The sequence below is a fragment of the Anoplopoma fimbria genome, chromosome 8 (assembly GCF_027596085.1).
Source record: "Anoplopoma fimbria isolate UVic2021 breed Golden Eagle Sablefish chromosome 8, Afim_UVic_2022, whole genome shotgun sequence".
NCBI lineage: Eukaryota > Metazoa > Chordata > Actinopteri > Perciformes > Anoplopomatidae > Anoplopoma > Anoplopoma fimbria.
Window position 1 is genome coordinate 17,768,880 of NC_072456.1, and position 13,602 is coordinate 17,782,481.

The window sequence follows — 13,602 nt, forward strand, 5'->3', positions numbered from 1 at the left end:
TGTAAAATACTCAGTGTCAAGGAAAGTCCTGCATTCAAAATCTTACTTAAGAATATTAAACATTAAAAGTATTGTTTAAGTTTTTAATTATGAAAGGGTAATGAAGAATTAACCAGCCCTCGTTTTACTATTACATTATTTGGATATTTTTGCTGACAGTGTAACCAGCATTTAATATGTCAGGCCAATGTCATTTTCAATTATTTTATATATAAAGTTAGGTTGTTTTATTGATGAATCATATTTTTATAAGCTTATCGTGTTTTGTATGTAAAATATTAAGCTGTATTGTGACTACTATAGCTATCCAATAAATGTAGTAAAAGAAAATACAAATTAGCAGAGAGCAGATTCATAATAATTGAAAGCCATTGAACTGTTAGCTTTACTGTCAGTGTTTCATAGCCTATGGGCAAACCTTAAAAACACAAGATGAGCAAATTGTAAAACTATGAAGTAGGACTGACCATTCTAAAAAAATAAAAAATAATAATTGTCAAGGACAGCACTACTAAGTATAAAAAACATGGAAGACTCATTTCAGACATTTGTCTGGGAATCGACTATCAAATCTGTCATAACTGCTGCATCTAGACACTGAAAACAGATCACACTTAAACTTGATCACACCTGGGAGCTCCCAAGTGCAAAAAAAAAAACTGATGTCATTTAGCTCACATTGATGAACCACTAACAGCACAAAGAATTAGGAATTATGAAAATCTTCTTTCAGAAAATTGAAGATCTAAAAAAAGCACATACAGGTAAAAAAAAGAAAGAAATCCCAGTAAACTTGAATTCAAGATTCAACAAACCTTTTATTGCAAAAATGTGTATAGAATATTTACATTAATAGCAACATTTCTTAAGAACCCATGTGAAAGGTTTTACTTGAGTTTCTGCCATTTACAGTTCAGCTGTTCAGTGAAACCACTTTGTTCACAGAGTTCAAGACACATTATCTGTATCTTCAGAAAGACATGCCAGAACACCAGCCTTTAAATACCACAGAACATATCTCAGGGAGTTTCAGGAACTTTAGCAAAAGTTGCTAAAAAGAGGGCATCATGTGAATGAACACAACTTATTTTATCCTCTGTACTTGATAGAGGAGCCTGTGGGAGGCTACTTAGCTTACAAAGCTCTATAAATGCAGATCTGCAACTTGAGAACAGGCAAAGTTTAATAGTTAGAAGGGCAAGACTGTGAAAGCACTACGGGTTTACATTTATCTTCCTCGACGCCCTTTACCGCCCTTCATCCCTCCTCTGCCACCCTTTGCCTGTCCTCCTCTTCCTTTGCCGCCTTTTCCCCCTTTAGCTTGTTGCTCTTTCCTCTGCATCCCCCGCATGTCTTTCTTCATGCGACCGTCCACCACTTTGAAGGCTCCCTTGACGCCTGCGGGCCGCCTCACCTTCTTGCCAGCTCCCTTCTTGGACACAATATATGTCACTTCTCTCTTCTCCTTCCCCAGACCTGCTTTCTTGTAGATACTGACAGAATGGGGAAAAAGACAAGACAAAAATGATTGAAATGATACAATTGTCCAGTCTGAAGCAATGCATTTAGTTCTATGGAGTCATCATTTTTTTTGATGTGCAGCTCCAACCCTTCAGATGTGATGCCATACCTCCTCAGCTGAGCATTCTTCTCCCTCTCTGAGATGTCCACTGTGTCGACAACTGCTTCTGCTTTCTTCTTGGCCTGCTCCATCTTCTTCAGCATCTGGAAACGTCATGGAGAAACTAACAAATTAAGATCTACAGAAATAATTTGCCTTAAGTTCCCATAACTAGAAAGTTGTTGGGTTTTTTTTTTTTTTTTAAATCTTGAAACTGTTCTAGCCACAGAAATGATTTCAATAATATTATATTTTAATGTCCGATCTTCTTTTGGCAGCTTCAACTTTTTACATCAACCATTGCACCATTGTACTTTTCCTCAATCTTACCCTCCTCTTCTTCCTGGCCTTGGCCTCAGCAACTCGTTTGATGGGTCGGGCATCGATCTCCTTCCATTTTTGTTTGAACTCCTCCACCATCTCCTTGGTGACCGGCACCGGCTTCTTCCGGTGTTTCTGTTCGTCGTTCAGGAACCACTCCGGTACCTCCCACTGCTCCTCGGAGCTAGCAAACCTGCAGGAGCATACAATCAGCTTGCTGTACAGGGATCTTTCAAACATGTACTCGTTTTAAAATCAGATAATGTGTGGAAATTGAAGGCTGATGTAAACACTGTGTTGTTAATGCATGTGGCACCTGGTCATTGATTTTACTATTAAGAGAAATCACACTTTGTTCAAATAAGTCTGGCATTATTCTATATTCTCTTTATTGTCTTCCCTATGTTTCCGTGGCACTCAACTCTAATAAAGGCCACTGCTCACTCCTTTCTGAATGTCGGTGAGCCTCTGTGGCCTGTTTATCCTAAGCGATATAAGTGCACAAAAAGAGAAACAGAAGAGAGGAAAGTCAAAAGGACACATAAATAATTTTTTTTTTTTTTATGTTCCTCCAATACGCAAATATCTTGACAACTTGGAAATCTGGAATGAAGCTATCTGATGAGCGAGAGTGGTGTGAAAATGGTGGTCAAATATTGTTTTTTTCATGTATGTATCATTACATTGGCATGTATACTCGCAGTCTTATGGTTTCCCTTGTTGAATGACAAATACAAACTACCACCACCTGATGGTATGCAGAGTTATTTCCTCTCATGCAAGTGCAGAGTGTACGGGCTGTAGTTGTGCACCGTGTTCAAGTGCAACTTTGGGGCCGAAACACAAGTAACTTGAGGCGTTGCAACGGTTTGCCTCCTTGGCCGCTAGTTTTTTATGTCGGTTTGGTGGTCTGGGCCTTTAAGCCGGTTTTAAATGGTTTACAAATATACAGTGAACTTTAATTTTGACAAGTTACACATATGGTGCACTAGGGAGTATTTACAGCGGCTGTATGTGATATTGAGTAAAAATAAACTACAGTGCCCACATTCATTGTAACGTAGGAACAAAAATCGCCCAGTACGACTTTTTGGCTCATTTACAGAATGTGTTTAAATTCATATCAGGCTTTGGCACTAGAGGCAGAAGATGTTCATAGGACCAGTACGTTGTTGATTTTAGTCTTTTCTTGGATTTGATGTCAATTAGAAAATATAGAATATCTTCAGCCTCGTATTGTAATTACTGTAAGTTTTGTGAGACAATTTGAACCAGTTTGAAAGTGGACACAAATGGAAATACGTCACACTGAAAAATACACACCTGTGGAAGGAACCGTCCATCAGGTCCCTGGATCTCTTCTTAGACGTAGCAATCTGACAGCCAAGGGCCAGGCCCTCTGCATCCAGGATCCTGTGTCTCTTACCTGAGGAGCACAGAAACCACAAACAAAGTTTCACAAAAACATGAAGCTGGACAACTTTTGCTGGCTGCATTTATTATATATTTATTTATTCATCTTGGTTACTTATGTAACCTGGTTTTGAGTTGATGTGTCACACTCCAAACGTTTGGATTGTTTAGGTTGGAGATTGACAGCTTAACATCTGAAATATAAATGTTTCATATACTCACTGGTGCTTTCTACAGGAACAACCTTGAAGTCGGCGTCATTGGCCTCTTCTGAGATTCCACCAGCCCCTTTAGTGACCTGCTTCATCTTGGTAATTTCCCTGGAACAAGAAGCAACATATTTAATTGTGTTTTTGTAAAACAAAATTAGCTTTTAAGATTCAGTTGGATCTATTATATAATATTTTGAACAGAAAACAGGCTAGACAAACACTGTATATGAGGTTTTTACTTCTCATCATCGCTGCTGTCATCTGAGTCGCTGTCACTTTCCTCCTCAGCGTCCTTTGGAGGTCCCGCCTTTTCCTCCTCTGGGGGAGCTTCCTTCTCTACCTCTTCCTCCTGCTCCTCCTCCTCCTCCTCAGCTTTCCTCTTTTTACCTATTTCAAAAGAAGATCCAAAACTGTCAATATTGTGTCCGTCCCAGATTTAGGATAGCTAATGATATTCTATACTCGTTTAATGTCCATTTTCTGATGAACATGTGTGAATAAATGAATGAGAAACAGGTGAGACTATTACTGATTTGTTTGTTCTGAAGCCACTCGGTCTGTTGGAGTTCGCTCTCTGCATCTCCTTCCAGCCCGATCTCAGAGAATATGCCCTAGAAAGCAAAAGAATGGCAGGGTCAAAGGTGACAGTTCACAAAGAGATAAACTCCTTTGCAGGTGCAGAACATAAGGGGGGGGGAAAGGCAGGTGACGTGATACAGCACCAGGAAGTATTACCGTCAACGTGAACATTGTATACTTTATTACATTGTATACTATGCATACATATATTACATTATGGGACAACAAGTGGACAAACCTTGCTGAACCACAGGTTGGTTTCTCGTTCCTTCTTCTCATCCTTTCCCTCCAGTTCCACCAGCAAGCCACTATCCTGCCCTTCATCTTCCTCGTCTTCTTCAGCGAACTTAACTCTGAAAACCACAGACACAAATATACAAAAAACTAAATAAGAGAACAATTCATTGTTGGTGGCATGACCTTTTTTTCCCCCTCTATCTTTGAAAGCAGGACATTATTTCCAAAACATTGCAGAAACAGAATTTCAAATGATAAGACTGACTTCCATGCAAAATTACTTCACTTACGTCTTCTTTTGTGCCTTCATTTCCAGCTCTCTCTGTTTATGCTCCACCTCTTCCAGTTCATCATCATCTAAATCGGAAGCCAGGGACATTTTATCCGCATCGTCATCGTCTTCCTCAGACAGGTGGAGGTCGTCATCTTCTTCTATCAGGGTGTCTGCCAACTGCATGTCCCCCTTGGATAAATCAGCCAGGGCCTGATAGAGAGACGTGAATAGCAAAGTAGAATTACATTTACACTGAAGACAATAAGTTAAGGGGAGTGAAGCTATATTTGCTTGTCTCCCCAACCAATAATATCTTTTGGCAGGAGACATTAGGAGATGGGACGACAATATCTGCACCAAAACTTCAAACTATTGCCAGCTAACAACTTAAATCAACAAACAGAATTAGGTCTATAAAAAAGATTTTTGGGGGAGAGGTTTGAATCATTGTGTGTGTGTGTCTGTGTTGTCCTCACCTTTTGCTTCTTGATGGTGCCGAGAGAGAACATGGATGAGTCGTTGGAATCAGCTATGGAGACGCCAGGCAGGTCCATCTTCAGCTCCACCCTCTCCCTCTGCTTCCTCCGCTCCTTCAGCAGCTTCCTCTTCTTCCTGTAGGAGCATAGCAGTTATAAAAACTATTTTCTGAAGAAATCTCAAAACCGCATGTTGCAATTTCTTATTTTTCCACTTAAACCACATCAAATGCAAGAGGTTAACAAGATAAGAAGACTGTCAAAGTGCTGCAGGTTCATCCAGCAATAGTTCTGAATCTTTTTCTTCACAAATCCAGCCTGTGGGATCTGCTGCAATTTAGTACTTAAACAAAAAGTCGCAGAAATGACAGGGAAAATGTAATCCTGAGTACAAAGAAAATAGTAATCCTGAACATATTTGTGTCGTACCGTTTGAGCTCAGTCACCTCCTCAGCTTTCAGTTCTGCCAGTTTCTTCTCCATTTCTGCCTCCTCGTCCTCCTCTTCTTCTTCTTCTCCCGCCTTCTTTTTCTTTTTGTCTGGTTCTTCGTCTGAATCCCCCTTTTCTTCATCAGAACTTAAGCTAAAAACAAAGCAAAGAGGTTTTTTAGTATTAATCTGCCATGACACATGAAAGACATGAAAATATATATCAGTGGCTTTTTGTAAATATGCTGATAAGACTTTACTTGATATCCGGGTCAGGCTCTTTGGTGTCCCCCTTCAGTTTTTTGGCCAGGAACCTCCTCAGCTTGGACCTCCAGGTCAGCAGCAGGCTGCAGGTGTGAGGATGGAGGAAAGAAGAACACATACATATGAATGATTGACTCATTTATATTTATCCCTATTTTCCCCCCGGAAAAAAAAAAATAGCACTGAAAAACTGACTTACCGGAGCTCTTTGCGTCCCAAGACTTTGATGTCACGACAACACTCCTTTATCTCAAGACTGGTGGCAGGGTGAAACTCCAGGTCTGTGTTGTCAAAGGTGATCTGAGTGAGGAAGACAAAGTGAGAATGGAAAAAGCATTCTGTGGACTATAAATCCAAATAACGGGTCCAGAATAATTAATCATATATCTTTCACTCACCTCACTGGCTTTGTCCAGGAAGTCTATGGCATTTTCTGCTTTCAGAAAGGATGTCACTGTGAAACTGTAGTGGAGTGTGAGATCCCCATCTTTGTATCCCTCCGCCTGGAACAAAAGAGCAGCAGCTTAGTCAGTAAAGAATGCAATATGGCAATTTGTATGTAAACAGCTATTCAGAAGAAGTAACCATGGGAAAGTCGGTCTTGGTGTTCTTAACAGGTTGATTGAAATGATCTGTCACACTATGATTATCAAGTATTCCATCATCTCATACAGAGTACATGCCTTTGGCTTCCTGACCGGAATCAGCTCCTTCACAGTCTTGGCCTGCACCTCCACCTCTTTGAACGCATATTTGGGGTCAAAAAACTTACTGTCGACTTTGTCTGGGGCAAGAAAACCTGTTTTGGAAAAGATACAGTTTAATTTAGTTCAGATGTAATCTGCAGAAGTGTAGAAGAATTTCTTCTTTCAAGCTGCCACTGACCCTGACAGACGACAAAGATCTCGGCGGACTCGTTTCTAGACGCTTGCGGCTTGGTGGCCTGCACCTTCTTGAAGAACTGCTGGAAGATCCAGAGCAGTGGCTGATAGTCTTTGGAGCGGAACACCTTGGTGACAAAAGTGCCACCTTTGGTCAGAAACTCACAGGCCAACTTCATGGCCATGAGGGTCAAGTGAGCTGAAGGTGAAATAGGGAATAAAGTGAGATGGTGAGAGATTTGGTTCAATTGTGATCCATTAAGACAGGTGGGTGTGCCTCTTATAAATACAGGTATGTGATTGGTACACAGACACACTAGTTGAAATAATGGTAAGAACAATACATTTTCCATTTTTTTTATGTATTAATATTTTCTTAAACATGGCTCCTATTAAACACATTACTTGCTATACTTTATTATGTAATGCTATATCAAAAAATAAACTGTATTGTAGCGTGTATTTCAATCTGAACTGGCTGATAACAGTATCTGTAAATCCTGACTTATGAAGATGTGCAACTTGAAATTTCTTGAAACTTTTGCTTTAATGGCACCCACCTTGTGTGAAAGCATCATGTTGCCAGTTGGCTCCCACATTTGGGGCTCCGTCATTTAGCACAACGTCGACCTTCCATGTCTGCAGTTCCTTTCGTATAGCCTGTATATGAGATAGAAAGTATCTCACTTAACAAATCCATGTTGGAAAACTTTCCTACAGTTTGTGACTTTAGAGAAATTTGATGCTTGGTAAACATTGCAGGTGTTAAAGGCCATGACAGAACAATCTGTGTCTCCAGTGTCAATTTTCTTTTGCAGGACTACATTATTCCTTGTATATCAATATATGCAACACCGCAGCCAGGAGCAACTGCCTCACCTGTCTGCATTTGTCACTGGTGATGTCCTCTTGAATCGCCACCACGTTTGGGATGGGCCTGATGGGCACCAGGTCAACACCTGACAGGAGGAAACACTTTTTTTAATACGTTCTCTCACAGAATCCAAGTAATCAAATTTAGACTGCAACTGAAAATAAGGCTAAACAATGTATTACCAGGTAATCATATTGATGACATCACACTCACCAATAATGAGACTTGATACAGGCATAAACTTGGACGCCACCTGCAACCTGCAAGATGATTTTGATTCATGAGTTAGTAAATATAACTATATTCCACAACATACATCTCTCTCATATGTCTTCCTAAGCAGAGCATACAAATACATACAGCCACATGTGGGACCTCAACACTCAATACATTTCTCCAGGATTTAGTGACGTTGTTTTCCTTTTGGAAATCCTAAAAGGGTAAAATATTTTTCTCTTTCTCTCAAAAAAAAAAACAACATTATTGGGCAGCAGGCTGTATCTTCAAAGATATTTTTAATCATTATTGGAGGAATTTTCGTTGATCTGCTTTGTCAAACCCTCTAAAGAGCACATTGGAAATTGCACATAAACAACTGGAAATAAATATTTGAGGGTTGAACTACCATTTGTACATAGACAAAAAAGTTAATTTCAGATGAGATAGATTACAGAAGATTTTCTGACTCTTTCTACATGTTTGACCGGGTAGAATGAAGCACTGTCCTCAAATTAGATTCAATGTTTGACCCTATGTGTCTTTACAGTTTGGACCCCCCTGATTTTATCCCTGGGCGTTTTGCTCGACATTTAACGTTAATTATCATCTAATCGTGTGTTGACAGGCTGCTCACCATCCTCCAGGAGCAGCACACAGGTCGACCAAAGCTCTGGCTTTCTGTAGAAACTGAAATTTACGATTGAGCTGGATGAGTTTGAAGGAAGAACGAGAGCGATAACCTGAGAAAAAGACAAACAATACAAAACATGATGTTACCTGACAGCTGACACTCTAAAATCCCCATTTAACATACTTTTATTTTGCGTTAGTGAGTTAGTTAGCAATCCTGCTAACGCTGCTACAATCTACTCCAATACTTAACAGTCTGGAGAGTGCTATCTTTTCTAGGAGTCGTACTCTACCTGTCTCTTTAGCCAAATGGTAAAATTTATCCTTCCTGGATTTTCCAACTTTGAGTTTCTTCCCCATATTTGTAGATGTGTTTCTTTCACGCTATACTCTGACACAGAAATGTTACACCTGAATCAAACGTCCAGGGAAACAAAACACGTGTGACTCTCTCGTCGCGGACATTCTACGTCACACCGCATGTGACGTTGTTTCTTCTTCTTCTTCTTCTTCTGAGTTGTTTCCCTGCCGTTAACGGGACGGTACCGACCCCTGCTGTCTGAACTGCAGATCATTGTAAGAAGTCAAATGCAGTGACTAAGCAGGCCGACTGTGGTTCAGTCCAATAATTTCATTTAAAGATGCTTTTGTAGTATATCATTTGATATCAAAGGATAAAGGAAGATTTATTTATTGAATCAATGCATCAGAAGTCGTTCTGCGCAGAATGGAGCCCATACAGAGATTCAGCATGGACTGAGGCTCTCAGCCTTCAGTCTGGACTTATATCTGTGTTGTGCATCCCCTCAATGTGCACAAAGGCAAAAAAACATGTTGAGCAGTACATACATCATTCAGACACCTTGAAACATACACCTTGTTCCTGAGAACCTAGAATCTTCCATCTGTGTAAACATCACTATAAACAAGGTAGTCATGCCATATGTTGGTCATGAGGTCATTATTAGGGCAGCTCCTAAGAACCCTGACTCTCAACAACAACAAGGTATAGCAGAATATGATAAAATACACTACACTTTCCACTTTAATCCTGAAAAAATCCACACTCAGTTTTCCCCTACCAAACATGTAAAGTCATAAAAAGACTATGATTCATTGCAGTATTTTAAACCACCCAACAGTAACACAAGTTAAAGAATTAGTTAGCACTACCCTGCTGACAGTGCTAAATGATGCATGGTGATGCAGTTAACGGCAAGTTCATCCATATCACAAAACCCACATTGGCCTACTTTCTCTTACCCAGTGGTATTTAACCATGCAGATTTTTTTTATTTTTTCTTAATTTGTGAATGTTTTGAGATAGACTGCACGTAATAACCCCCCAATATGATATTGATGGGTTTTCGATGATATCCTCGTTGAAAAATGTAATTAAAAACATTTCTGCAGGATTATTTCTCTCCAGAATCAGTGTCCATGTTACTCTGGATAATCCATATAATTTATTGTGAACAGTTTCCATGCGAGCTATTTTCTACAGGAGAAGCAACCTGTTTAAAGTTAATTCAGCCCCTTTGTATGAGGGTGGCAGCATGAATCTCACAGTGAGATACCAAGACAAATAAAACCAAAGCTGTCTGCATGAGCAGATACCAGTAAAGGTTAATTGTAAATGAATGTTTTTTTGTAATTTTGGTGAAGCAACCATTTGAATTATATCAGCAAATTTACACTCCAAGATTCATATTTATTCATATTTGACCAAAACACTGTTGATATCATATGGGTTCAGGTATAGGAAGCCAGTTTCTGAACAAGTAACACAATAATTTGCATTTTTAAAATTATTTATTTGGATTTTATTTATTTTCACAGCCGCATGAATGTTGGGAGACAACACACTTCAGTGAAGAACGCAGCTGTCAGAAAGGCCTGTTTCTGGATCGTGTGTTGATCAGTCCCAGGACGGAGAAGGCACTGGCTGCTGCCGTCACCAAACTGATGGCCCCAATGGCCCGTGTAGCCTGAGGAGACAAGGAGGACAAGATGAGGTCGACTAAGGATTACTATGATCTTAAAGATAACACGGACTGTGCTTATGTTTAACATGTTATCAGTGTTTATAACATCAGGAATGAACAGCAAAGATTTTTGAGAGATTTTTATCGTTATCTTGATCATTTCTCCACCTGAAAACTGGTCACATAGCCATTGGAATCTTTATTAAATTCAATTGAATTAATTCAGCCTTACCAAAGCTGCTCTTCTCTGTGACGATAGCGAGGGCAAACTATTTAGCCACTTTTAAAGGTTATGGGGCTGAGGGACATTGAAAATATTGATTCGGGGTGGAGCATCCTTTTAATATCCACCTAGACTGAAGTCATAACTTTCAAAACCCTACATTTTGCCAAACCTATGGGTAGAACAAAAATGGATATAATCCACTCCAGGTAAAAGTAAAAGTAAAATAGTGTCCCTTTAAATTACACAATCTGGCACACAGGCCATCAAAAAGTAAATATTAGATTTAATTTAGTGTATGGTTTACTTTTGAGAAATTGTCTTTTAAATGCCCTGTTCTCTTTAAAATATATAATTCACAAGTAAAACTATGCCTGTGGTGACATGTCATCAGTCACAGTTGCAGCCTATGTTGAGTGAAAGGTTAGTATTTTGCACTGATGGCACAAGAGATGGAAACAGAATAAACAGTGAGAGACCTGCTCGGACACCCCCTCCCCGTAGCGCAGAAGGGTAACAAAGTGCTCGCAGTTGTTCCCCAGCAGGTCGTAGGACACCTCCTGGCCAATGAGGACTTGCGCTCGCTGAATGATCTCAGAGACGGGCAGGGGTGTGTGGTTGTGGTCGTACTTGTTGTTGACACGGTACGAGTCGCTTCCCACCACCTCCTTCAGCAGCTGCATGCGCACAACTGCTTTCCTGCTAAAGACGGACTTCACACTGGACATGGCGGCTGCCTGGTTCTCATCTGGAGAGAAAGAGGAGAGGCTCAAAAGTGAACATTTTAGGATCTTGGACCTGGAAGTCTTGCAGGTTTAGGAATATATAAAAAGACAGCTGACGTACAACAACAACAAAAAACAGATCCCAAAGGCATTTAGGGTCCTGGTCACAGAGACAAAATGTATCATCAACATGTATCATTTCATCAAAACTGTACCTGATTTATTGCCTAAAGTTTGAAAGACAGGGGAGATCGGCTTGGTACAAAACCAGTCACAAATGTTTCATATTCTACCACAATACCCAACTTTCTAAACAAAGTAAAAACATTGGAAGAAGTATTTATTATATACATAAGTAAAAGTCATAATTCCACAATGTAAAAATACAGTTAAAGTCCTTCATTCGAAACATGACCCTTTTTCTTACTATTTTAGCATTATCCAGTTAGAGTGTGTCAAAATCAACCAATGTTGTCTGAGTTATCACTTTTTTTGTAAAAAGTTAGCTCAGTGGTTACACACATCTCGTTTTTCTACTGACCAACAGGAGTTAAGTTGATGATGTAACCATCTCCCAGGTAGAGAGCCCAGTGCTGATAGGCCGGTCTAAAGATCTCAATGAGGTCACCAGGCTGGGGGTCACCAGAGGGGTCAGGAAGGTCGGGGTCATTAGAGGCCATCTGCACACAGAGTGAAAGACACAGTAGGATACAGTAACTATTTCACATATTGATTGCTGTCTTGAAAGTTATGAAAAGCTTGCAGTGGTCTTTATGTGTCTATTTTGAAAAATAATGTTGGTCCTAAATAAGGTTGTTTAGAAAACGGAACATTTGGCATTTTGGAAATTATTTCTTATCATAATCAAGAACCATCTGATGCAGTATGAGAGGCCTTAAAAACTGGAATAAATTAAAATCTTACTTTTCCATCAGGCCTTTGTAAACCCAACAGTAGCTGGATTATTTGTCAAAATCATATAAATGTTATAATTTAGGGAAACTATAGCTGTAATTAGACTCCTGAAATCACTCAGACAAACGTTTCCCTTTTCAAAGGTCAGCAAAGGTCATTCATACTCCATTATTAAGTATCCATATTCGGCCATCATAAAACCACACACTGTTTATTTTCTGGTCATAATAACAGCCTTATAGTCAACTTACAGTAGAGTTTTGTTGTTGTTTATCCATCCCACATCATGCTTCCACAAATGCTATAAGGAAAACAAAGCACAGGTAGAAACAAACAACAAAACCACTTTTAACACAATAACAGATCACTCAAGGGTCCAAAGGCAAAATAACTAAATTCCCAGAGAAAGAGAATGCTAGATAGGATGGTACAATGCAAATGGCACCTATACATAGACACACACAGACAATACACACATAAGCTCCTTTGTCACCTGTGCTGCCACAATAGCATCGACACAATGAGGAAGCTGACAGAAAAATAGTTTGAGCCCAGGTTGTTTAACATAACACATATATCACCCTTATGTTATTGTTCTTATAGTTTATTTTATGTTTGCCTTGGATCCCCTAAGACAATAATTAAAATATCTAGAGTTTAGTTTGGATCAAAATTACACATGGATGGGATGAAATCAATATCTGCCCAGGAGAGCAAGTAGTACATCCATCTCATCATTAATGTATGCTGCTAATGCCTCGCTGCCCACGTTATTATACCAAACCAAAACTCTAACATGAAAACATTCTGTATAACTCTGTACTGACATTATGCAATTATTTTGTGATACATTATGTAGTAATGCTCTAACATCAATTGCTGCTGTAAACACAAAACATTCTGTAGAGATATAAAACAAAATACAAAAATGAAGTGCCAGAGATACCTTAGAGTCCCTTGTTGTGCTGTTATAGCTTTATGATAGTGGTTTAATTAAATGCATGTTAGACGCTAAAAAACAATCAACACACAGCAAATACATACAGGATTAATACTTACTCAAACACCAGCAGCTTTTTCTTCCTCACCATTTTAATGCTCCATCATCAATCTGTACATAACCATAAAAAAACCAGCAGGAAAAGAAAAACAGATTGAGATCGATTCCAAGTTTCTGAGATAATAAAAAGGTTGTTAAATATCCAAAAGCCAAACTAGACGCTGGAGGTCCTGGTGGAGGTGTTTCAGTGTCCGTTGCTCTGACTGATGACAGTTTGCCACAGTTGCTAAGGTCACACACACACACACACACACACACACACACA

The 13,602-nt window shown here is 39.4% G+C and overlaps 2 protein-coding genes across 2 annotated transcripts; both read right to left on the minus strand.

Annotated features, from left to right (window-relative positions):
• Nucleotides 1-798: 798 nt before the first annotated feature.
• ftsj3 (FtsJ RNA 2'-O-methyltransferase 3) lies at nucleotides 799-8,911 on the minus strand. The gene is made up of 21 exons (XM_054602538.1): nucleotides 8,723-8,911; nucleotides 8,434-8,539; nucleotides 7,794-7,840; nucleotides 7,586-7,665; nucleotides 7,267-7,366; nucleotides 6,711-6,905; nucleotides 6,509-6,624; nucleotides 6,224-6,328; nucleotides 6,025-6,125; nucleotides 5,822-5,908; nucleotides 5,563-5,715; nucleotides 5,134-5,269; nucleotides 4,674-4,867; nucleotides 4,385-4,499; nucleotides 4,097-4,178; nucleotides 3,807-3,954; nucleotides 3,578-3,675; nucleotides 3,266-3,368; nucleotides 1,952-2,135; nucleotides 1,631-1,725; nucleotides 799-1,493 (listed from the first exon to the last, which is right to left on the minus strand). Exons 1-21 carry the CDS (start codon nucleotides 8,787-8,789, stop codon nucleotides 1,229-1,231), a joined length of 2,577 nt encoding a protein of 858 aa, XP_054458513.1. The 5' UTR covers nucleotides 8,790-8,911; the 3' UTR covers nucleotides 799-1,228.
• Nucleotides 8,912-10,315: 1,404 nt separating this feature from the next.
• plaat1 (phospholipase A and acyltransferase 1) lies at nucleotides 10,316-13,485 on the minus strand. The gene is made up of 5 exons (XM_054603410.1): nucleotides 13,337-13,485; nucleotides 12,529-12,578; nucleotides 11,904-12,042; nucleotides 11,117-11,385; nucleotides 10,316-10,417 (listed from the first exon to the last, which is right to left on the minus strand). The coding sequence occupies exons 2-5, from the start codon at nucleotides 12,553-12,555 to the stop codon at nucleotides 10,316-10,318; spliced, it is 537 nt and encodes a 178-aa protein (XP_054459385.1). The 5' UTR covers nucleotides 12,556-12,578; nucleotides 13,337-13,485.
• Between the last annotated feature and the right edge of the window lie 117 nt (nucleotides 13,486-13,602).